Here is a 24311-nt window from a genome sequence, read left to right as displayed (position 1 = left end):
CGCTTCCCACGGCTGGGCACTTTCTGACAGGGAAAGACACGACCATAACCATCACGGGCAAGCAGCTGTCAGGGTGGTTGGAAGGAAAATGCTTGGCACAGCAGCTCCGAGAACTGCATCCGTAAGCAAAATGCAGGGTGGCACGGTGGCTTTGCGTACCCGCCGCATCACCCCCGCAGCCTCAGCTGGGAAACGACACCTTTGCGGAACCGAAGAGGAGCTGCAGGCAAAGCGGACAAAGTTTTCGACAGCGTAGCAGGATGCTGCTGAAGAAGCCACCTCTGTCGCAAAGCCTGGGAGATTGGAGCAGCTCTGCTGGATGCAGCGGCTGCAGAGTGCTGCGGATGCGCTGGCTGCGCTTGCGAGGCTGACACATTGCCTGCCAGTACCCTGCGTGGCCATACGGGCTATCAAGGTGAAAACTCCTATCACCGCAGCCATGCAGCCCGTTAAAAAAGTGTCTGGCAACAGCACGTAGCTCTGCGGTTCCTTGCAGGAGACAAGCTGTAGTTTGCTCTAAGATGTCTTGTTGGAAGGTAGTGTTTCTAAGAAGCTTGAAGCCCGACCATTTAACAGCAGCATTGAATTTTAGGATGCTTTTGCAGCTTCTTAGAAACACAGGAGATGTTTTCCAGCTAGCTCTTGCCGCTCACATTAAAACAGGCAACACTGCTAGGGCTTGCAAATTTTAGCCAGTTCCTAGTCTTCTGTTGCTCAGCTTGAGATATATTGCTTATTAACTGATTTTAGACAACTCCAGGGCCTTCAGCTCCCCAGCTCTGTTAATCCCCTCTGCTCCCCACTGACAGCAGAGCCCAGGCTGAGTTCTGTCATCCTGACTTGAGCAGCTTCCCAGGGGAACTCAACGCCGACCTCAGCGGCTGATGGAAATGCGTGACCTAGGAAAGCACACCAACGTGGCACGTCGCGCAGCGTTATTAATGTCTGGCAGGTGCTGGCTACACGGCCTGCGTCTCCATGTGCCAGCAAGAGATTTATGGCGTATGAAAACAGGAAACAAGAATGAACGAGCCAGAGTCCCCGGACGTACACTGAGAACTCAAACACGAGGCAGAAGATGAAGGAGCTGTCAAAGAAGTCCTCCTTGGCTGATGCTCTAGTAGCAACGCCTGTGGGGAGCTACTGTGTGTTTGGAAAGAAGGCGGCTAGTGGTGTGAGGACAGGCTGGCTACTTAGCACTTCTCATGCACTGTGGCATACACTGGATTTGGTTCAGGTTGTCAAAAATCCTTCAGGGAAGTCTTACGGTCCACAAGTGTGTTCAGAAGCCAGCGTTCAGAAGTTCAGAAGTCTGCAGCGTGCGCTCGGCGGGGTCGGGAGGCTGCGAGGGCAGGAGACACCGCTGTGCTGTTCAGCTTTGTGCCAGCTGGCTATGGGGCACTTAAGTGTCCGCAAAAAAGAAGTCATCTTTGGGGAAGGGATGAGGCCAGGAGGAACAGTAGTTTGGACAGCGGGCATCAACGCGGCAAGCTGGCGGGCAGTCTACTCCCCACCGCGGTGCCAAGCCATTATAGCGGTCAGTAACGCACAGTACAGGGGTGGCGTTCATTCCAACAGCATCTCATTTCTGAGGGTTAACTTGGCACCCATGAGGTCCCGCCGATGACGCGTTACAAGCTGTATAATTCACGCACTGAAGCAGATTTGCCACCTTGTTTTCAGAGCTACCACAAAATGGTGTTTCCTGCAGACGGTGTTCTTGCGCTTGCAGCTCGGCAGGCTGATGTACGCAGCTGTAACCCCCAGGCCTACAGCGTTCCTGACACCAGCAGCAGGGATGTGTGACAGCAGGATAACAACTCACTGCTGTTACAAGGAAAGGAGCTGCATTTTCCATGTTGCTATCCAATTGCCGTGTCGATTCTGAGCTTCGGAAGAGCCTGTCTGGTTTCTGAGGGACCGCCCTTCGGCAGAAAAGCTCCTCTTCCAAGTTAGTCTTGTTGTTGTCTTCAATACCTCAGTTATTTCTCAGTATTTTCTGCTCTGCGTGTTCCGCCACGAACACCACCACCAAGCAGCAATGTCTGAAAACCTCTCGAAAATCCCAGGACCGTGGCTCACAGACCCTTCTTCCTCTGCTGCGAGGGTTGTATTGCCCCTTCCTTCATCAGGCTGATAGAAAACATCACAAGATCAAGGTGAGTGCCCAAAAATATCACCATCTTGGACGCGACGTGCTGAACCAATCCCCCAGCCCTTTGTTTCTCTTCGACCTTGCGGAGATGGAGGGTGTACGGTGCACAACCCTCAGCCCGGGACAGCTAAGGGCCACGACGAGGTGGCAAATACAGCCAGAAGAGGCTAACCTCGCCGTAGCAGCACGATGCCAAGCTGGGCCCTGGCTCTACTGAGCAATGGACCAACGGGGAAAGGGTGACTGCAGAGCCCGGTCACGGCGATGCACAGGACCCTCAACATGCCCACAAGCCTAACTTGGCAAGAAAAAAGCACACACAGAGCGCTTAACCGAAGAAGAAGGAACGATGGCTGGTGTTTGTTAGGTTGTGTCAGCTCTGTGAGTTAAACTGGGGGGGAGCAAGGTGGGGAGAAGATGTCTGATCAGCTCAAGAAACTCATGGAGGCTACAAAGATTAGGTGGGAATTCCAGCCTCAGTGCCTTGTCAAGCAGCGTCCCTAGAAAGCGTGTGTCTTAATTTGAAACATAAGCAGAGATGATAGAAAAATGCTTCCAAACCCACCTGTTATGGTGGGGGGAGAGGGGAAAAGTGATTTCAGAAAGGAAAGTCTGGTAAAAATACCTAAATCTGTTTTCTCACGTTAGCTGGAGTTAAAAATCAGAGTACTGGTGCAGCCGTAACGGTGCTGTTAACTGCAATATGTGCGTATATCAGTATGTTGCTAGAAAAGAAGCAGGAGGCTCTTTGCTTATGGAGGAGGCTGCGAGCAATGCTGCTTGCGTAGCTGTTAGGACGGACTAAGGAAGGGACCAGCAGAGCCCCTGGGACGCGGTGTTGCTTCCAGAGCATCAAAGGAAAGGGAAAACTATGCTACCTTCATTTATTAAAACATACACCTAAGAGATCAGCAACACTCTGAATGCGTAGAGAAGGGGGTCCAAAGCCCATCGCGGTCCTACCTTCTCCCCTCCACCGATGACAACATTTCACAGCAACGGCTCCGGCTCTCCTTGGGGTCCTCTCCTTGCCCACTGGGCTCGCTTTCTTGCTAGGTCCCAGTTCCCAGGGCATAGGGTTTTGCTCCGGTCTCAGCAACCAGCCACCATTTGGCAGCTGCCAGGGACTCAGGCTTGCAGAGGTGCCCTTGCTCCGCGCCAGCTGCGGCTCTGTTGGTGACACTGCTGGGTCTCACTTGAGGGTGCAGCAGCTTCAAGCAAGAGCACCTTTGCTCCCTTCACACGAGGCGTTGGAGAGTATGGAGGAACCTCCCTGATAAAACAACGCTGGCACCTACAACCCTCTGCCCATCCTATGTCTGATCTCCTGCTGGCGCGCACAGCACCGGCCCCACCAGCGACCATAACGTCGCAAGCAAAACCAGCTTCAGAGCCAGAGCGCAGCTGTCTGCCCGCAAATCAAACAACCCAGGGGCGGATCTCAAGGAGAAGCAGAAGATGGGAATGCTGTTCGTCTGCGATGTGCGACAACGAAGCTGCTGGCCGAGACAGCGGTCCCCAGCAGGAGATGGGGATGCGGGACAGGGATTTAGGTGTCCTCTAGTGCTGCATCTGGAGGATGTGGAGCTGCAGCTCAGGAGCGGGCCTGGGCTGCTAAAATCAGCTGCCATCTGGTACTAACGGAAGAGCGGACAGCCCAGCCAAGAAGCCGTCAGAGCATTGCACAGCAGCCAAGTCAAGGTCCTCTTCCAGTTCAGCTCTAGGTCTTCCATGAAGCAGAACCTACTTCAACAGAAGAGCCTGATGCTGAACACCTTCATCCTGGTAGCTACGGCCCTGTGGGAAGGGACGTGAGCAGCCCACTCGGAGAAGGGCTGAGGTCTCCATCTCCACAGACAAAAGCGTTAGAGAGCGTGCTGATTTACACCAAAATGATACGAATTGCTGACTTTAATCACAGGTTAAATAATCTTCATTCCGCGGTCGTACTTTAGTTTTGCAGGTTTACCGTCACTCGCTGCAAGCTATGCGAAGATGCTGATAAATATAGACTTTACATTAAAATTGGCACTCATTTTAACCTGGTGAATATGTTAATCTATTCACATTTATACAAACACTGTACAGTTATAACATGCATTAATTCAGATACTTCATTTACATTTTATTTTGTTAGGAAATAGTGAATGAAGGATTTTTTTACTTGTCATTTAGAAAATGGAATATTTAATTGATTGCAAACCCAGCATTTAAAAATGGTTTCTTGAATTAATAATGGAGCGGATTCATAAAAGCATGCTTGCGTGAGCTGCTCTAGTCTTTTTAGGCAGGCTGGTTTAGTGCAAGAACAACCCGATCTAACCCCAAAGTTAGTCCTAGTGTGAGCAGGAGCTTGGACTACAGAGCTCCAGAGAGGTTTCTTCCCACCTGGATCTTTCGGTAGTAACTCAGTGGGTTCTTCCAACGACCGGACCCTTCACGCTTTCAGAACGAGGAATCTCACGGCCTCACGCTTCTTTTTCCTTGCTTGTTGTTGATGTATAAAAAAATAATTCCGGCCTTTTCTCCTCCCAGCCTGGTTTTCAGCTTTGAATGAGTTACTCCTTCAACGGCAGCGACCCAAACCGCTGAAATGAACTTGTCCGTCTGCAAAACCAGACCGAAGCAGGCAACTTGCTGAGCATTTTTCCCACAGTAGGCTTTAGGAGCTTAGTGTTTTTCACAGGTTTGCCTGGCCTTAAGACGTGGGCAAAAATGTCTTTTTTAAATGAAGACTTAAATTTCTTTTATGTATTCAGAAGAATAAACATAAATTAGCATAAATTAATCAAGATGTTTGACTGTTTTAATAAATGAAATGCATTATATTTGATAAAAACAGCTATGTTTCTTCTGCTGCTGTAACTACTAGGCAACGGAGTTGGAGAAACTTCCTTCAGTTGTCTTTGGAAAGACTGATAGGACATTTTCCTTCCTTCTTCTTTAACTCTTTAAATGCTGCAGTCTTCCTTCCTTACTGCCGCTGCTTTAGAGCGGCCAGGATCGCGCGCTCCCCCAGTGTTGTCAACCTCTCCGCAGTTTGTCCTCCTGGTTCACATGGAAGAAGTAGAGCCACGGTTGGTTATACAAAGGACAACGGCTCAGAAACGGTCAAACCAGCCAGGTCTGCATCGCGCAGGGCGTCCAATCCAAGCTGGCTCAGAAGTTTGGGGAATCACGCTACGTTAAACGATTGAGCGCTTGGTACGTGACCGGCGTGCCTTGCCCCGCTCCGGGAGAAATGAAACATCGGCGCTCCTGCTGCCAGTTCGCACAAGACTTTCCCCATGGTCTGGGCTCGGTCACCTCAACGTCCTGCTGTGCTTTGGCTGAAGCTTCGCTTAGCCAAGAGACTGCTGAGGTCCCCTCCGTACGCCTCCTTTCTGGGGCTTGAAGTGCCACCCGTTTCTCTGGAGACATCAGAGGGGAGCAATCCTGCCATCGTCTGTAACTACCACCTCTCGACAACGTATATCTGCAACGAGAAACGTCCTGGGAGGACCCGGTCTTATTTTCAGCCAGTATAAGCAAGTTACCTCTTGGGAATGCTTTTCTTCTCCGCTGCCACCTTGAGATCTCTGGCCTGATTTGGTCAGCATTTGAATCGAGCCTTAAGAGCGCCAGCAACGTCACCTTCCACCCGCAGCCACACAACTGCTGCTTCTTAGCCGAGCTTGCTCTGCTACAGAGCGTCTGGCTACCCAGCATGTATCTGACCTGATCTAGGACCGACAGCAGCCCTGCTTTGAAGGGGAAGCTGGACCAGGTGTCCTCCAGGGGTACCTTCCAATCAGTGCTTCCAAGTCTAAGATATATGTATTTATATGCGCTAATTGTCTCGTAAGAATTCATCCCCGGTAAATCTAAGCGAGTATCACCGAAACATAATCTACAGTTGAGCCTCGAATGGTCTCCTTAAGCAGAGAAGCCTTACACAACCTACTAAACAGACAGTAAGAGACTGCCTACCACGTGGCTCTGAACGTATAGTTAGGTAAGCGATACCTTAAGAGCGCTTAAGGACAGGCTGGACGTTGCTGAGCTACGGGGCTAGTTTCATCGCTTGCTGTGTTTTGTAAGAGATGAAGGTCCCACGGGTGGAAGGCGACGGCGGTGGCTGGGACGGTTTCTGTGCACGTCACGCAGCGGACGTGGTGGTGGCAGAGCCCGGGAGCTTGCTGAGAGGGGAATACTTTGCTGAACAGCCTCATCGACCACGCTTGCCCAGCTACCCAGGAATGACGCCCACGGCCGGGGCAATCACAGCTGGACAAGACAAACCGCTCACTTGTGTGCGTGACCAATTATTATTAATAAACGGGCTTAAAGAGGTTGGCAAAAGTCTTCCCCTCTTGTCGTGCGGTACAACTCCAGCTTCCCGAAACTCAGGCTTGCCTTTACTCACCAGCTGGGTTATTTCCAATCCCTCTAAAAGGGCGATTTCTCCGGCTCCGTTTTAGAAAGCGTTTATGTCGCGCCGACAGCTCTTCCAGGAAATCCGCAAGCTGCCAAGTTCTTTAAAGGAGTTCAGGAGAACTTTAACTTGGCGTATCCCATTTTTAAGCACTTCAGTTCTAGGTGAAGTAAACTTTTCAGATCCCATTAGCACTACAGTGATACAGGTAACTATTAACAGCGATCTTTTTAAAAAGAATCAAACTCAAATCAAATAATTTTTGACTGACCTTTTTTTTGCTGCTTCCAGTCGAACTGATTTTATTTTTGTTGACCTGGATTTCTTGCTTGTTTTAAAGAGAAGCCATTGCCTTGGCTGCTGCTCCCGTATTGCACATCTGGACCGCCGCAGCAGCCGCCTTGCCCGCATTATGGGCCGGCACGGAGCCGGCTCTTTTCCAGCCCTTTAGGCTTTCCCTGGCAGCCCAGAGAGTGACCGAGAGCAGGCCACAGGCATCTTCGGGTGGCTTTCACAGGACGACAAACGCCATTTACCCAAGGCTGCTGATCAAAAAAGCGTTCTCCCCAATAGCTGCTATTTAAAATCCTCCTTACTGTTTGCCTAGGAAGTACATCATCCCCATATGACACCAGCACCAACACAGAATAAATATTTACAGAACACTTCCCCCTCCTCTCATTACAAACAATTCTGCTATCGGCAGTTGGTAATGGACACGTGCCATCTTCAATTATATCAAAAACAAAAGGCATTCTAAAAAAAGCCGCTTATGTTGCCAGCCTTGGCGCTTACAGGCTTTGTTCCCACCGGCTTCATTTTTGTACTTCGTAATTTCTAGCTTCTATTGATTTGATTATTTCTCCCCTTCGGCGATTAAATATTGCACCGTCACTGTCCTTATCCCCTCTCTTCCGAGGTTAGTTTTTAACGTCCTCTCGTTTGCATTGATACTCGTCAGCCATTTAAAAATCCGCAGTTTTCATCCATATTTTTGTATGAAATCCCTCTTCCTGCGAGTCTTCCCCCGAGCTTCCCTCAGCTGCCACCAACGGCCCCTGGATGCTCCCCGCTGCTGGCCGAAGCACCCCTCCATCGGGCGGGAGCAGGACGGGGGGTACGCGGAGCCCCCCGCCTCGCGCTCCCCACCGTTTTCTGGCACCGCATCAGAACCTGGTGTTTCGCACGTGTTTGGCGTTAAATCATCGGGGTGTCCCAGTTCTCGGTGTCCCAAGAAGCACAACGGTAACCCTGGGCCCAAGCTTTAGCCTGAAAACGGGAGTCTCCTGGTCTGCCTCCCCCCTCCGCATCCGACGCCGACGGCAGAAGACCCGACGCGTGCGTTTCCTAAACCAGACCTACCCCGTGCAGAGCTCCTCCTGCGCAGTAAGCTGCGCCTAAGCAGCAGGCCGTCTTCTTTCCCGCTTCGCTGTGCGACACCCCCCCGCCCACTCACGCTCCTTTCAGGTTACACCACCTGCATTCATCAACTACTTATCCTTCAGCAGCGGCGGCTCCCTTACAGGGCCGCCGCTTCCAACCCCTCGCTAGCCCACGGTTCCTAGGAAGCTTGCTGCTAACGGCGGCCGTTACGGTCCAGTGTCCTGCCCCACCACAACCAAACCACCCAGAGGAGCGGCTGCGTCCTTCGCCACCCTCGCGCCTTGCGCAAAGCCCGTTTTCAAGCTCGGACCGCGTCCTCCCTTTGTTCTGTTAGTCGAGCAGCCGCTGAGCTCTGGATAAACCCCAGCTGAAGACATTTGTTCTCCTGCCACAGCCTTCTCACTCGCCGGATGACGGCCCAGCATCTCCCGTTACGAAGACGGTACCACGCACACAACCGACATCTTCCAGGATTTATTCCCTCTCTGTCTGAGGAGGGAAGCCGCAGGAAAATGGTTTAAGACGATCTGGGGATTGAGATCCAGGCCGTGGCAGTGGTACTGCAAACCGTAGGAGCCATAGTCCGGACAAGAACTTACCTCTCTTTTTTTTCTGTGCAAAACGGGAACCTGAGCACCCCTTCTCGAAGCAAAAGCGAAGACTCAGTGCTAACTTGCATGAGCAGAAGACTTAACACCAGCTTGTGAGCCGATGGCTTCAACAGGGTCCCTGTACAACTACAAGGCGAGTAGCGTTGCTCTCCACCTACACGGTCCTCCCGATGGTTTTAATAATGAACCCCTCAAAGAGCTTTGGCTTCACGCCTACGAGAACAAAAACGCCCCATCGATCCTCATGCAAGTTATCTACGCGAGGAAAACATTTCATGTTTAAACCCTCCTGCGTAGCAGGGAACAAGAGGAAGGAGAGACTCAAACTCATCAATCTCCAGGCCACGACAAACCTCCACCTCTCCTCATTTCAGAGAAGAGCACCGATGAGGTAAACAATCCAACAGCAATGTGAATAAATGCCCAGCCTCTTGTGGGGGCATGACCGAAGGGGCAGATATATTTTTACAGCCACTAGAAAGCTTCGTAACCTTTTGCAAGTATATTAGGTGTATTTTCAAGCATGACTTTGGCAGAATGTCACTTATTAACACCGGTCAGGATTTTTACATGAAAAAGCTGTACCACATTCATCATTTAGAATAAAAGCAGAGCTGAGAGAGAAAGAATAACTAAAGAGACCAATTGCCACGCTTTACTTGGGAGGTGACGGCAAGGCAAACAGAGTACTTGTTTCAATGAACTTTATTTAATTCCGTATTATACAAGTGGGATCTGAATCCCCAAACTTCCCATCATCGACATAATGGAGAAGCCCCACTGCACAAAAGGAAGGGAGAATTTTGGAGCCAGAAGACAGGCTAGATCAAGCCATTTCTCCCCATGTGGTCAGAAATTCTTCCTCCTTCACACAATGTGCTTCCCAGACCAGCAGGTTTACCCCAGGAATAAGAGAGACAAAACTAGCTCTAAACACTCCTCCCTCCTCCTCCTCCTCTCCCCAACAAAAGAGGCTGCTCAATGCCAGCAGTGGAATGGTTAAAGACAGGGAGTACCTCGGGTTTTCAGTCTCTCAGCCAGCCCACTAGATTAAGAAGTGGCCTGGTTACTCCCTCTCTCCTGAGAAAGATCCAGGAAAATCAAAGACCTAAAATGCTGAAGACTTACCTCCTTTCCTTCCCCCATCCCATAGCCTCGTTCTCTAAGCAGAGAGTAGGCAATGAACTCTGAGGAGGCTGAAGGAAAGCCAAGGAAAATCAGGGGCTACCTGAATCCCTGGGAATCTGGTGGCTACCCTGGTGCCCTCATTCATTCCCTTTGAGGTTCAGAGACCTGTTTGGAATAGCACACAGAGAGGGCCTCCCTTAGGGATTCGGAAGCAACCAGGGATACAGAACACACAGGAACCGCCGTGAGGGTACACACCATTCCAGGGATGGCCCAAACCACAAACAGGGCAAGACTCCCCCCAGCCAAGGCCCCAAGGGCTGGGGGAGCTGGGACGAGGCCCTGGCAGGGGGAAGAGAGCTCCTGCAGCAGTACTGAGGGCTCACGGGATTTTACTTCTTCTTCCTCTCCTGGGAACAGCGAGGGCAGAACCTGGCAGAAAGGCAAGTAAAAAGCCAGAGTTTAGGGCATGACAACAACCTCCAACACACAGTCCCAAGGGACCTTTTCCAAGGTCCTAGACAAAGCCTTACTTCCAATTTTCCTTTTTAAGAGGTCTTCTAAGTGTGTACAGACAGTACTCTCCCTTCTGCCACCCAGGACCAACCCTCTCCAAAGACCAGCGGGCCTTCCAGGTTGCTTGTTCACTCACCATTTTCCTCTTGGTTTTGTTGTCAGACCCACACAGGCAAAATGGAACCATTCAATGGAACACTGTTGGGATGGAGAGCAGTCAGTTCAAGAGCAGTTTTCTTTTGACATCATTGCTTCTGGGCTACCGAAGCTTCCCAACATTGGACCACAAACTCCTAAATCCCTAGCAGCGATCAGGGAATGAAGACTCACACCCAACTGATACGTTGTTAGCAAGGAGAATTCCCCTGCTCCCTTGCTAAGTGTGGGGGCAAGAAAACAACCTGTCATTTTAAGGAAAACCCTGAAGAAAGATGCACTTACAAGGCCCTAGCAAGCCACCCCTCTGCCCTTCCAAACTACCTTTCCGTGCAAGACTCTCCCCGCTCCCTTCTCCCCCATTTCCATCAAGCGCAGGCTCTTACATCTGGGTTGTCGCAGCCAATCATCTCCCCATAGGAGACCTGGTGGCAGAGGCAGTAAGTGGGCTCATTGGGGTCCACGGGCATATCCAATACATCCGAAGGGTGGACGTTTCCAAAGGTGACCGAAGGCATGCCATACTCTGTGCTACTGCAGGACAGGAATAAAGTAGGTCAGCAAAATAATCGGCTTCGGGTCCCTGCACATCTCCCAAGACAATGCCCTCGTTGGCCACAGGCAACCGCTTCTCTTTTTTTAAGCGCATACACCCAACTCCACCGAAGCGACCTGCTTTCCCCTTCACGCCACGCTCCCCTGAAAGAATTAAAAGGTCTCCTTCCTCTTGCTTCCCAAGAGGGGAGAGGGGACACAGCGTCTGGTCTGGGTGGGGAGCAGATCCTTCACAGGGCAGTCTGGCTAGGCCTCCCTTGCTCTGATTCGCAGTGATGCTCCTCATTCCCGCAAATCTCTTAAAACACTTACGTGCGGACAAGCTTCAATTTCTTTTGGGCAGTTTTTGGCGCCTCCTCATCAGAATTCTTCCCTTTAGAGCGAGCACGGGCAGCTTTCTTCTCTTTTTGGGCTCGGCCCTCTGGTAAGAAGAGAGAAAGGTGTTGTATCTGCCACCCCATCAAAACAGACACCTGATAGTAACAACCTCTCCAGCACTAACATACACTCCTACTTCAAAGCGTACATTGGCTTTGGGCCATGCACCCCATCGCAATTTTATCTAGCAGCCTTGAATGTGCTCGCACAAGAAGAGCCCAGGTCACCATCTTTTTACCTGTCCTTCAGATTCCAGCGTAACAGTCTTTGATCTGTACCACTCCAGTGCCTGCCTTCATCCCCACCACTTCCACAGTCACTTGGCTGCCTCCTGTATCAATCTGCAGCCCCGTGGTGGTACTCACTCTTCTTGCCCTTGCTGGAAGAACTGTCATAGTCACTCGACTCTATCTGCTTCTCCTTCAGGTCTGCTTCAAAGCGAGCGAGGTCTGTGTCCAGCCGCCGGATGTGTTTATCAACCTGCAAAGACGAGAGTGAGCAGGAGTTACCACAGAAGGGAGCCCAAGAGGGCAGGGAGGGCACGGGGCTCGCACTAAGAGCTGAGAAGCAAGAGTGGGTAGGGCCTAAAAAGAGAGATCGGGGCCTTCCAGGCTTGGGGGCTTTAGTACACTCTTTCATACGCTAAGCACTAGACACTTCCCTTCATACCATCTCGTAGGTCTGCATAGCCAGCTGAACCTTGTCGTCCCCAAACTCCTTGCATTTCCCATAGGCCTCCTGGATTTGCTTGAGAAGCCCCAGTTTTTCCTCGGAAGACAAAGTCCGTGCGTTGCTGATATACTCCGTGGCCAACTTATCGATCTCTGACTTGAGGTCTGAAACAAGTTCACCATTAAATACATAACTACACGTATGTACACGCACACTACAGTGCCCTCCATTAAGAGAGACTGAAGGATGAGAGCAGCTGCAGGTTTCTTCCCCAGCCCCGAGATCCCCGTGATAAAGGCAAAGGAAAGAAAAGCTGCTCAAGCTGCACGCTTCCCGTCTCGTCAACAAAACCATCTCTAATCCTCACCTTCCGTCCTCTGATCCAGATCTCGCATGAGCTGGAAGTTTCTCTGCAATTCAAACGGCAGGTTCTCGATACCTGCAGGGAAAAGAGGATACGTGGAGAAGTCAGGTTCCTGCCCGCGGCGCCAAGGCAGGAACAAAGCTAGCTAACTCGATCGGTAACGACACATACACCAGTCCAGCAATTCCCAACACCCTTTCCTGGTGCACATGCGTATGCCTCCATTTGTTGTCAACTCCAAAGGAGACAGACTATAAAAATGTGATATATTTAATCCAGGAGCATAGTTCTATAATACATACTAGTTAACAGAAAACTGCTGCCATGCAGCAAGGCCTACATTAAGAAAGCAGAGAACCAAAATCTGTAATGAAGTCAGTCGTTATAGTACAACATATCCATCCAAGAACTCCATTCAGCAATGAAAAAAATAGTACAACAGCTGGTAAATAACGCCAGTTAGTTCTTTCTAGACAAGGATGCCAAAATTAAAGTTGATCAAATGCTAATTCACTAAAAAGTGAGTCCGTTTTAGGGCATCAATTTCAGATATAAGAGACAGGCGACAGTTTGTGGAGAGCCAAAGAGCAAGTCTGAGACGGGACGGGGAGCCGCGAACAGCAGCCTTAACCCTCTGTCACGTGTTCCTTGCTCTGCCTTCTGCACCGTAACCTCAGTGCGGTCTGTCCAACACCTGGAACGATGCTATACATTGTGAATAATAAATGTTTGCAGGGCTCTGAACGAGCAATGTGAAATTGATAGTCAATTAATTTTCAATGCACTATGCTACTCACCCCCTAGGCATCACCAGATGCTCAACTGACAAAGCTGATAAAAACAATCTCATTTTTCCATGCCTGTCTAATCAAACTGAGATCTAGCGTCACTGCATTAACCTGAAGTCCAAGCTTGATTGTTGTCACCTTTATACCTAATAAAAAAAAAAAAAATATCTCTCACAGGTTTAAAAAAAAAAAAAAGGTGGGGTGGGAAGCTCTTCAGAAACACAACATAAGCACGTCTCCTTCCTGAACCTGCTCTCCAACACGGGGAGAGTGGAGATAAAGGTGTGTCTACCCATCATCAAAACTGTCTAACACACCAGCCCCAGCAGCTGTCTCTATTTTCACTGCCACACGTTTCTACAGCCGAGACATCTCCCTGAAAAGCAATCAGCCGGCAGGGAAGGGCTGTACGCAAGAGGCAGGTTTTAACAAGTACTGCGCACGGGCCGCGACATGAATTCCTGTAAGAGGTAAAAACAACCGTGGGCCTCGCTGCGCTCAGACGCTGTTCCTTATTTTTTTGCACAAACAGAATATAGTAAGTTACACACAGAATCCTTATAAGTAATCAATCTATTGCTTCAATAGATTCCTGTTGCCATTTCTAATTTCAATATCTGGGAAATGCCCAGACAGTAGGTGTCCTTAAGCACCCAGGTACATAATCACAGCACATACACGTCGTCCCCCTGCGTTCAAGGCCAGTTAACAGTGCAAAATCAAATTCCCCCAAAATTAGTAAGCAGCAAAATTAAGGCTGTCTGCACGTTCCTAAATTTGATACTTCCACGTTTGTCCAGCACGATGGACTTCCTACAAAGGCCAAGCAGCCGACTACCAGATTACATCCCTACGGCTCAAAAAAGCATCTTGGAAGCCAACGGGGACACCACGCTGAAAATTATCATTGCTTACAAAGGGAACTTATGGCAGGGATGAGATCCAGCTTGGGAATCCCAAGACCATGCCTTTTTCCTTCCTGCAAACCCCAGCCTCCTCAACTCCAAAACTTTCAATTTGTACGGCGAATGAAACACGGGTGGTACTGCAGCATGCTACTTTTCATTCCTCTCCAAAGCATCCCCTGCCGAAGACAAGACAGGTATCCTCTAAGGAAAACGGTATCTGTTCTTGCACCGCACACAGTATGTCAAATTTACACCGAGTTTATTAATCCTGGAAGATCACGACTTCTAAATTCTTGACTTTGTAATTTTTAAAAAAGATTAATGTCATTTCTTGTTCTCTTCTAAAAAGGAAAGTCGGTAAAAGCACAAATTCCACCAGGTACAGTCCGCTTCCCCTCAGCGGGGCTAGAAACCTTTTAGATAGAGCCCCTGAGCGAGGACAAAACCCAGTAGGATGCTATTCTCTGGGCAGAACAACCCCGCCGAGGTTATGGCCACGTTTCACAGCGATGTTCTGGCAGCAGGAGAAGCTCGGGCAGGAGTTTGCTTCTGCTACAGAACCTGAAAGGGACTGTGCTCTAGTTTTTACAGCCGTTACCGTAAAAATCGGCCACCACCTCTCGTTACCGCCGGCGCATGCCCTCCTCTGGAAAGCCTCTGTCCTCCCTTTGCCTCTCCGTGCCTTGGTCTCATCTTTTCAGCCCAGAGCCATCTGTCCTTCGGAGACTCCCTCTCCCCAGGGCCTCTCCCCCTCGCTGCCAGCCCCGCGGCTCCCCTGCCACGTTACCTGCCTCCGCGGGCAGAGCTCTCCGCTCCCGGCCGCGCGGAGCATTTACCAGTCAAGCACGTAGGAGCAATGATCTTCCAGAGGCTCATTAGCTGGGCAGGTTTCCACGGGGACTGATGAGACAAACCCCTGTCATTTGAAGTCCTTCCCTGCTAAAACCAGCGAAATAATTTCCTAAAAACCCAGCAAATCGATTATTGGGCCAACGTTCGGTAATTGCTTCGTCAAAAAACTGGGAGAAAAACGAAACAATTGAGAGTACAGTGACTTTATAATCAGAAGCGTTATAACGGCGCTTAATCGGGCCAACTGAAAGCGGAAGGAAGCTGAGTACAACATTAAAAATTATGATCCAGAGAGACTTTAGCAAGAACAAAAAGCGTAACAAGACAACGCTGCAGCTAAGCAGGTTTTAACCGAGCAACAAACTATTTGTACGGTATACAGTTCAGGGAGGCGTATGGTATTGTGGAACGCCAGTATGGAGCTGTGTGGTATGGGGAAGTTTTCTACTATCTGCAGCTTAACTCAAAAGCTCTCGTCTACCCTTAATTAAAAGAAAAAAAAAAAAAGTGATGGTCTGCATCACAGAATTTATCACAGCGGTTCAGAACGCTTGCTGAAATTGCCTGGCCTGTGCTGTGCGGGCTGTCAGACACCAGCACCCTAACAGTCCCATTAAAAACCCAAATATTTAAGTTTCCATTTCCTCATTCCTACTAACACAACACACTTTCCCCCAGTCTTTCTAAAAACACTCATGTTATTTATGTTTCCTCCTGAATTTCTCCTTCTGCCATTACAATACATTTGCTCTTTCATTTTAAGAGGCACCTAAACTTTTCATGACTAAATACTATATATTGTAAAATACCCAAATAATTCTCAGATTCTGAAAGGGATCATTGTAAAGAAAAAACACCCTACAGGCATCCTTGATCACTGGAGGACAGTGAAGGGCAGTCAGTCTGTCCCAGAGAGGCAACAATCTGACAGAAAAATAAACCCGAGGGCCTCTTTCAACCCAAACGGCACAGCAGCAAGAGAGGAAGAGGAGGATGGGGAAGAGGCACAGTGAAGAACGCGCTCGCAAGGCCAGCAGCTCGGCCCAAAGTGTGGGCTGCCGTCCATGCAACCCTGTCCGTCTGCACAGATCCGCAGGGAGCCCGGCTCGCTCCTGCCGCAGCACCACCACCCTGAGAATCATCAGCGCGCGTCTCATTGAGTTTTTCCTACCCCTTCCTTTTCTTACCTTGTTTTTATTCCTTACCACGAGTCTCTCTACCTACCTTCATCTTTCCTTTCCTCAGTTCTGATGGCTACCCCCATTCTTCTTCCCTCTCCTTTATTCTCCTCTTTCCTCGTCATTCCTTCCCCCACTCCTTCTCCTGCAGCCATCCATAACCACGCCGCACCGTCTTGTCCCTTAAGAACCACGCACTCTCACTCCCCACAAGTCAGAATCCATCACCACCCTCCTTCCCCTCCAATTATTACTATTTTATTTATTTCTTTGCAGAAACACACGTGGGCTGTCAAGCGTAGGCAACCGATATTGAAACTTCAGCTACTTAACGGAGATGTTAACTCTGACATACGCACAGAGAGAGCCTGAAAACTTTCGCTCTGCTCCGTTCTCCCACACCACGTCTTTTAACGCTGCCGAACAACGGGTTTGTGCTACGGCAACAGCCAAATTCCTGACAAGAGATCCATGGCACCAAGCGCTACGCAAATACGCAGTGTCTTTCCCGAGACATCTGTTCACCCACCGTGTTCAGGTGCGGGTTTAAATTTATTAAGAAATGTGAAAGTACAGTTTGAAACGTAACCACGGTTGCTTTATTGAACAGTACAGGTTTCGGCAAACACTTTAAACACCACATTGCTGAAGGTAATTAAAAAAAAAAAATCCTGCTTGTGCCAGGGACTGCCACAGTGAGAGGGTAAGTGCTTTGCCCCCCGAGATAGGAAATTGGCTGGGATCTTGCAGGGAAAGCACACAGGACTTCTTGATGCTCTGTGATTCCCGTAATTTCATAGCATTTGAGGGATACGGCAGGACAACTGGCTTACAGCAATCTTCAGGAGCTTGCTTGCTTCCTCGTTATGGGGAAAGATGTCTTTTTTATCCCTCAATCCCTCCTTTAGAGGGTATAACCCTTTTAAACTGCTGCTTCTACTCTGCCCTGTGTTCTCAGCTAATTATTTATCCTCCTACGCAGTTTATTGAAATTGGTGCATGAGCATGATACGTACCTTGCTCTCCATTTACAGCTCAGCCCTGCTGCAATATAGGCATCCTAACCTGCAGTATTATCCTCACAACAGCTCTGTAAGGGATAACACTACCTACGTTTTTGCAAACGGGGTACACCACTCCAGGCCCTTCCAGCCTGTCCCAGATCTCCGACGGCAGGGACCACCACCAAAGAGATCACAGGGCCGTTTGCCAAAACGGTCACATCCAATTTGCTGCTGGGTAAGTGAAGAAATGCAGAGAAAATGCAGGATGCTTTGTCTTGTAAAGCCATCTTCTATCACCTCTGATAAAAATACCAGTCAACAACAAAATCAATTCTCAATAAACTGGTCATTAGCAATAATAAATGTATTAGCTTAGCGTGGGCTGTGCCAGTAGCTTTCACAGAGAAACAAATGATGCCTATGAATCACCAAATCCTCTCCCCTGCATGAGATCTTTTGTAATTTTCCATAGATCGTATGTGCTGCGTCGCAGATGCAACTAATCCAATGTCTCAGTAAGGTGAAAGGCATCTTTCACTACACTAAAACGGTGTTGAATATAGAAAAAATTTATTAAGAGATTTGCATATCTGAAGCATGATGTGAGAAACTTTAGCGGCAAGAACGGGAGGGTACGGCTACGCACTACATTAGGGAGGGGATAAGAGTAATGAGGGTCGGTAAAGTGAGAGAGAAAAGAACTGCTGGGGAATTCAGAATGCAGCCAGGACTGGGAAAGAATCAAGGGTTTGCCTACAGCAAGTTCTGACATCACACCCATGTCCTCTAAGCATATTAAGATGACAATACGCATCATGCTCTCATTTGATGAGGCTATACAGAGGGAAATGCAGACAGACGTAGCTATTATGAAAGACTAATCCTACTTTACTGGGTTAGCTAATGTCATCAAGGAACGAAAGGACATTCCCACGTCGGCTGTAGGAGAAAGCAGATGACTTTCAAGAGGGTGTACGCTGCTCCTGTTGCTTATGCTGGCATCAGTCTTCCAGTATTGACAAGCCCTGAACTGGTGCAACTCTATGTGCCTATTGACAGATGCGAACGGAAGGAGCAAAGGAAACTTGATGCCTCCCTAATCCGTATAAAAAAGGGGAAAAACCCAGTTAGAAAATGACTACACGGTACCACGTTAACTTACCAGCCGAGGACTCCTCATCTAAGTCTGTCGTCCCCATCCTCCTCTTCACTGAGGCAGATATGTCCTAGGGTCTGCTCCTGGAAGAGGTCCTGACTGGTGGCCTCCAAGAACATGAATATCAAGCAGCCATCTGAGTAGACAGGCCAGCGACATCCTTCTGCCTCTCAAGCTCACCAAGGTTACTAGCCCTCTGCTGATGACTCTCCCAAGCGGTTAGGTCTAATTTAGACCAAATGTTGGCAGAATCGAGTTCCTCAGAAGTTTGGGAGGGGAGGGAAGACAGAAACGTTTTTTATTGTTTTGTTACCATTCCTTACCAACATTTTATGCTGACATTGATTCAGTAACAGACCAGTTCAACCATACGGAACTTTGAACTTCCTTCCAGTCTGGCACACGCTTCCCAACAGGAACGACGTGTGCTCCCCATTCAGCAAGGCAAATAAAGCAACAGCCTCATCAGTCCCAGCAGGAACACACGTGGCAGACAGCGATGGCTGGGACCAGCAGGGAAGGCGCTGTTTGATTGCCTCAGAAAGCGCACCCACAAACAGGACCCTTCCGTTCACCTCAGCTACCCGAGCAACGGGGCAGACACGTCCTCAGCAGCAGAGCGTAGCTAGGTGAGCAGAGAGGTCATTTCACAATAAATTCAGGCACCAGACAGTTGAGGAGACGTACGTGCCTTGGTTCTGTTGCCATAAAAGATAAACTTGTGTGTTGTCACTAATTATACTCACTTTATTCTGACACCCGCTAGGCGGGTAAACAGGGAAGCGCTGATGGTAGAAAATACATGTGGTTGCACAGCAGTTCCCTCTACTATAACGGTAATCCCTGCACTCATGGCACATTGACAGAGACTTGCAGAAAACTATTTGGGACTGTTTTCTGAATATGCGCACTTCAAGGGTGCCTGTTACACAGTAGCTCTGCGATCCTCTTGATAATTCCAAACAAGAAGAAAACTCAGTGTTTGCATCTCATCTTCTGGAAAATCTGTATGAGTCACCCTTCCTTTCTCCCCCTCAAAGCCTCCACTCCAGTATTTCTAACCCAATACAAGAGCAAATACCGAGCCAAGTACTGTAACTCAAGTTTGAGCAAGCACAACCTCCTCTAATGAGTCTTTACGCACATTCAATCTTCTCATCACAAAACATGAGGTTTTCTCCCTTCTTATTCTTCTTCCATTCCTTTCTACGTCTCTGACTCCTTTACACCTATAGTTTTTCCCTACTACAGTCGCACTGCTTTCTTGGCGTGAGGGAAAGCACTTCAGAATCTTGCTTTCTTCCCTCAGAAGCAGGCATAAAATGGTTTAGACACCAGGAGGACAATATTTGAAGAAATGGAAATCTTTTCATGCTGAACTTCAGCCACTGAAGAGAACTGAGGAAAGAGCTGTGCTCAAAGAAAAACACTCGGGAAGAAGAGAACTGGAACAAGAAACATTCCTCTTCTTCCCCTTCCCCGAATCCTTTGGCTCAGTACGGTCATTGAAGGGGCAGCTTCAGCAGGATGAAGGAGGGACGGTGATCAGAGTAGACAAGATACGGAGTTCCTCTGTCAGGATGTTCAGCACAGAAGGAATGTGCCTATTTTTCTGCTGCAAAAACATCTGCTAGGAGCACAACGCATTTCAGACAGATATGCTTTGCAATTAACAGCTTGGAGCAAAGGCAAGGGCATGTCTAACCCCAGGTCTAAACCCAGTTTCAAATTACAGCAAGGACTTGAAAGCTACTGAAATACCAGACCTAAGAAACTGCCAGACAGCTTTTACTAGGAGAAGTGTTGTTAACTTGGCTATTCCACAAAAATCTCCTGGAAAAGAACTTCAGATGTCCAAAGTAGCAGACTAAAAATTTATGAATTGAAACAACTGAGGCTGTATGCACAGCTTTGTCAGACTGCTCGTGCATTTTAACGTATCGTTTTTAATTACCTAACTGCCTGAGATTTCCATACACGGCATTTCTCATTCCCAGTGACTGAGCAGTGATTCAAAGTTTTATTTTATTCTCTTTGCTCAATACAGAGTCACACATACACAACGCAAACCTCAATCTGAAAATCGCCTTGGTAATCAGCTTTTCAAGGTGTTCGTTCTTGTGACATTAGAGTGCTTCTTCACAATGCTGCTGTGGTGTAGCCCACATCCCTTACCAATAAAATGAAGGTCAAGAGTTTTACTGAGGCAAAGAGATTAAGGCCAAAAAAACCAGCAAATCACAAACATACCTCTTGAAACGTCTAAAAATGCTACACAGCCTGACTTTTCAGAATGATCTGTTCAAAGCAGACTTCAGTTGCACCTGTGAGCACTCTGCACATCTGCTCCTCTGACTACAAGCCTTCACTCGTAATTTGAGGCAACGACAATCTATTCAAGGAGAACCTGTACAAAGCGTGACCCCCAAAACAAACACAAACATCAAACTCACTTTCTCAGAGTGGTATTCAACTGCCTCAAGCATGAGGCCACCTTTTTTCATCCTACAATCTCCACTTAATTCATTATACACCTTCCTTTCTTCAAGGATTTGAAGAGGTCCTACAAACAACCGCCCGCTTTCATCACACACTCCTCATTCATTCCCTGAGCAGATCCAGCCAGCAAACCATATGAAACGAGAAACTGTGGGAGGAAAAAAAAAAAAAAATCAACTGAAAACTGTGTCTGCATTAGCAGTGTAATACTAAAAGAATTCCATTCCAAGAAGGAAATGTAAATTTTTAAAAGAGCTGACCAAAGGTTCTGGACTATTTATTTGTCTCAATTTTTAGGAAGTTTTGGAACAATAGTGAACTATTTTAAAATTGATCTGAATGGTTTTAAAATACTGAAATAATGTAAAAAAAAAGGGGGGGGGAGGGAAGAAGGAGCAAGGGGGAAACTGAATGCTGTCAGGCAGGCATGAAAAGAAATGGAATAGCTGACCTGAGATCATCTCAAAGAATTAAACGAGGGTGAAAAACATAGATTAAATGTTACAATAAACTTGCCTGACTGGACCTTTTTTAGTAAGAATATACATTTGATTAGTGAAAATAATTTTTTAAAGTGATTAAACTACAACTTGCACCAAATACTCGATGCAGTATCAGAAAGTACCTCGCATAACAAGCTAGAATAAGAAAAAACCCAAACATAAGATATATTAAAAGTACTTTAAATGGCTACATAAGGCTTTAGAATCCATGACAGAGAACTATCAGCAGTGGCTGCACCACTCATGCGAATCACACACGAAGCAGTTCTTGAGTCAAGAAAAGTTAAGTCACTTGGAAGCAAGATACAGACTGGAAGAACAAGAACGGAAGGAACAGACGACTGGGACAGCAAGAGACAGCCCAGCTGCAGATACCTTCCATCGAGTCTTACGGAGGGTAATTTAGGAATGAGCAATATTTAGGAATAAGCACTATAACTGATGGATAAAGGATGCTGGACCGTATTTCTAAGAAACAGAAAGACCGTATCACATCGATGTCACGGTAGATGGTTACCTGAGTACGAGCTCCCAGCTGAAACGCAACGGCGAAGAGCGATAAGGGCGTGCCCGACAGAAGAACGATAACCTGACTTCTTCAACTAGTACCATGATGAAGACTGGTTACTAAAGGACTGTACGCAATTTCAGAGAGTCAGAAGTTCGAGTAGGATGTCAAAAGACTAGGGCAGGCTTGGAGAAGAACAAGATGGCTCATTAGAAAACTGAAAAATATGTTATCACAGGCAATTTTTTTTTTTTCAAAGTTACCAGAAAAAAGGTTAAGATTTAATCAATTACAAACTACCCGGGGGCGGGGGGAACTTTTAATAAGGTGACACTTGAACACGGCAGGTAAAAGGCTTTATAGGTGCAATGACTAAATATTGAAACTGTGAAAATTAACTACAGACAAAAGTCACAAAACCATGACAGGAAAGCCTATCAGCAAACTAACTTACTGAAGGCTGAGATGGAGGCTCTCGGACTCGAAGTATTACAATTCATATGATGCGCTTTTCTGGAAGAAACTCTAGATTAAGCCCAGAAACTGTCTTGCAATTATTAGCTAACGAAGGGAAGTAATGCTGCATATACTATACAGGACACCAGACAAAATTGGAAAAGGCCTTGGGAGCTCCAAGAGTATGCAAAAAAGACTAAACCATCGCAGCGAAGATTGCTTTGCTCTTCCTAACATCTCTGTAGCCAGATTTTTTTTTTTAAGTACTTTTAGATTGTGCACGTTACTTTCTTTTTTTAAGCAAGACACCTTAAAAATGACAGTCTACACCACCATATCAATATCCACCTTCAACAGGATGAGAATCTCTAATTCAATTGCAGGACCACACATCTCAGCCGAGAGAGAAAATAAACAGTTTGTAGTTTTCTCTGCACGCTTGTACTAGAGGGGAACAGAGGAGTTTCCAGTGGGTTCGTCGATTTTAGCTGACAGTGACGACAAGATCCAGTAGTGTTGGCCTTTGGTAGGAGCACTCTCTAGCCACCGAGCTCACCTGCAGCTCCCTTCTCTCCGTTTTAGTGTCTACCTCAGTCAACTGCAGTCTTCCACACCAGGATGAGAAGAGCAGGAGAACGTACATCTTTGCTCAGCAATCCTTGCTCCTCTCTAACAATCTGCCTCCTCCCCCAACTCTTCTTCCTGGCTTTTGCACCCTCCTTCCTCACAGCTCCTAGATCCTTGCCTGTTCACTTCCAGCTTCTTTTCAGCTTTCCCTGAAATTTATTATGGTTCTTGAACTTTCTTAAGTTAATTCACGAGAGGTTTCCTTTCCTAACGACAAAAGGAGCCCTGCAGACACAAGGAACGAGAACCTTTGTCTCCATATCAACACCGCCTCAGCTCTGAGCTGGACGAAACCTAGCGTAGCATAATTTCTGAAGAACCAAGCTCCGACGTTTCCAAGCATATGGAGATGGCAAGAGATTTAACTGGGACAGGTATAGCAAAGTAAAAGACGCCTTGCCAGTACCACCACGCTTTAAACACACCAGCCCATCACCGTGCTCCCCCGTTTCTAGTCTTGACACCAGATCAGAAAGAAAACGTGACAACAGCATTCATCAGAGAACAGGTTACTAAATCTTAACCCATTAGTACAGTCCTTCAGAAAAACTCCTCTGATTAGTCTACTGACTGTTTTAAGAACACAGGGGAAAAAAAATCACACGTTCAAGGTCTTATGCCCCAAAGGGCTGAGTTTGACAAAGTTATAAGCACCTTAAGGCAGGATGATATCATAGGAGGGCTCAGATAACGTCACCAACTCCATTAGCATTGACAGAGCACTTCTTCGACCAGCAGAACAGGGCTGCGCTTTGAGAACGACAGCAAAGGAATCTACCGAAGCCGCCTCCCTACAGACACGAGAGTGACCTCGGCTTTATTTCACCAGCCCCGCGGTTTAGCCCACCGACGGCCAAGCTGCCGCTCCCGAGGGGCGGCTGGAGCAGCGCCGGGCTCCTTCCTCCGGGGACAGACCCGGCGCTCCGGGAGCCCCAGCCGAGCCCTGCCGCCGTTTTAAGCGGCCCCGAGATGCCCCTACGCGGCGGGCAGCGGACGGGGCCTCTCAGCCCGGCCCCAGGAGCGGCGGCGGCGGCGGGGCCCTCACGGCCGGGCCGGGGACAGCCGGGGCGAGGCTGCCGGCCGAGAGGCTCGGAGCAGGCCGCGGGCGGCGCCCCGGGGACCGGCCAGCCCCCGGCCCCGAGCCGCGGTCCGTCCGTGCCCGCACGGCCTCCCTCCAGGGCGGCCCCAGCCGCGGCCCTCGGCCCCGCCCCCGGCGGCTCTTACTATCCAGGTAGTGCTCCAGGTACATCCCCGCCGCCATCTTGGGCCCCGCACACACGGGCGCTTCCGGCGGGAACCGGAAGCCGGCGGCCCCCCACCCGGAAGCAGCGCTACCCGGCTGCGGAAGCCGCTTCCGCCCGCCTTCCCGCCCGCTTCCGCTCCGCTCCTGCCGCCATTTTGGGCTCTGCGGGGCCGCCTCTAGGCCCGGCCGGGTGGCTCCCGCCCGCCGCCTCAGGGCCCCGCCGGGGGTGACGGAGGGAGAGCGCCCTGCGGGATCCG

The 24311-nt window shown here is 48.8% G+C and overlaps 1 protein-coding gene across 9 annotated transcripts; it reads right to left on the bottom strand.

Moving 5' to 3' along the window:
- Nucleotides 1–8720: 8720 nt before the first annotated feature.
- Nucleotides 8721–24123, bottom strand: ING4 (inhibitor of growth family member 4). 9 transcript variants are annotated; one of them, XM_082304793.1, is made up of 11 exons: nucleotides 24036–24102; nucleotides 23466–23602; nucleotides 21738–21913; nucleotides 18225–20865; nucleotides 12336–12407; nucleotides 11966–12132; nucleotides 11662–11776; nucleotides 11231–11339; nucleotides 10750–10897; nucleotides 10344–10405; nucleotides 9314–10123 (listed from the first exon to the last, which is right to left on the bottom strand). In XM_082304793.1, exons 4-11 carry the CDS (start codon nucleotides 18259–18261, stop codon nucleotides 10084–10086), a joined length of 750 nt encoding a protein of 249 aa, XP_082160919.1. In that variant the 5' UTR covers nucleotides 18262–20865; nucleotides 21738–21913; nucleotides 23466–23602; nucleotides 24036–24102; the 3' UTR covers nucleotides 9314–10083. The 9 variants fall into 9 exon arrangements, 7 of the variants coding, with proteins under 7 accessions (XP_082160919.1, XP_082160918.1, XP_082160921.1 ...); XM_082304792.1 differs by lacking the exon at nucleotides 24036–24102 and having other exon boundaries at nucleotides 23466–23971; XR_014227476.1 differs by lacking the exons at nucleotides 18225–20865; nucleotides 21738–21913; nucleotides 23466–23602 and adding an exon at nucleotides 8721–8776 and having other exon boundaries at nucleotides 9692–10123; nucleotides 24036–24098.
- Nucleotides 24124–24311: the final 188 nt, after the last annotated feature.

Source organism: Platalea leucorodia (genome assembly GCF_965183815.1).
Source record: "Platalea leucorodia genome assembly, chromosome: 2".
In the NCBI taxonomy this organism is placed as follows: domain Eukaryota; kingdom Metazoa; phylum Chordata; class Aves; order Pelecaniformes; family Threskiornithidae; genus Platalea; species Platalea leucorodia.
The sequence above is the reverse complement of the archived record's forward strand: the minus strand, read 5'-3'. Positions and strand labels throughout refer to the sequence as shown.

Coding starts and splice junctions, on each gene's coding strand:
- ING4 (XM_082304798.1), bottom strand. CDS start 24,072: ATGGCGGCGGGGATGTACCTGGAGCACTACCTGGATA. Junction 11,777..11,965: donor CTATGCAGACCTACGAGATG/GTATGAAGGGAA, acceptor TCGTCTTTGCAG/GTTGATAAACACATCCGGCG. Junction 10,898..11,230: donor AAATTGAAGCTTGTCCGCAC/GTAAGTGTTTTA, acceptor CCTGTCCTGCAG/TAGCACAGAGTATGGCATGC.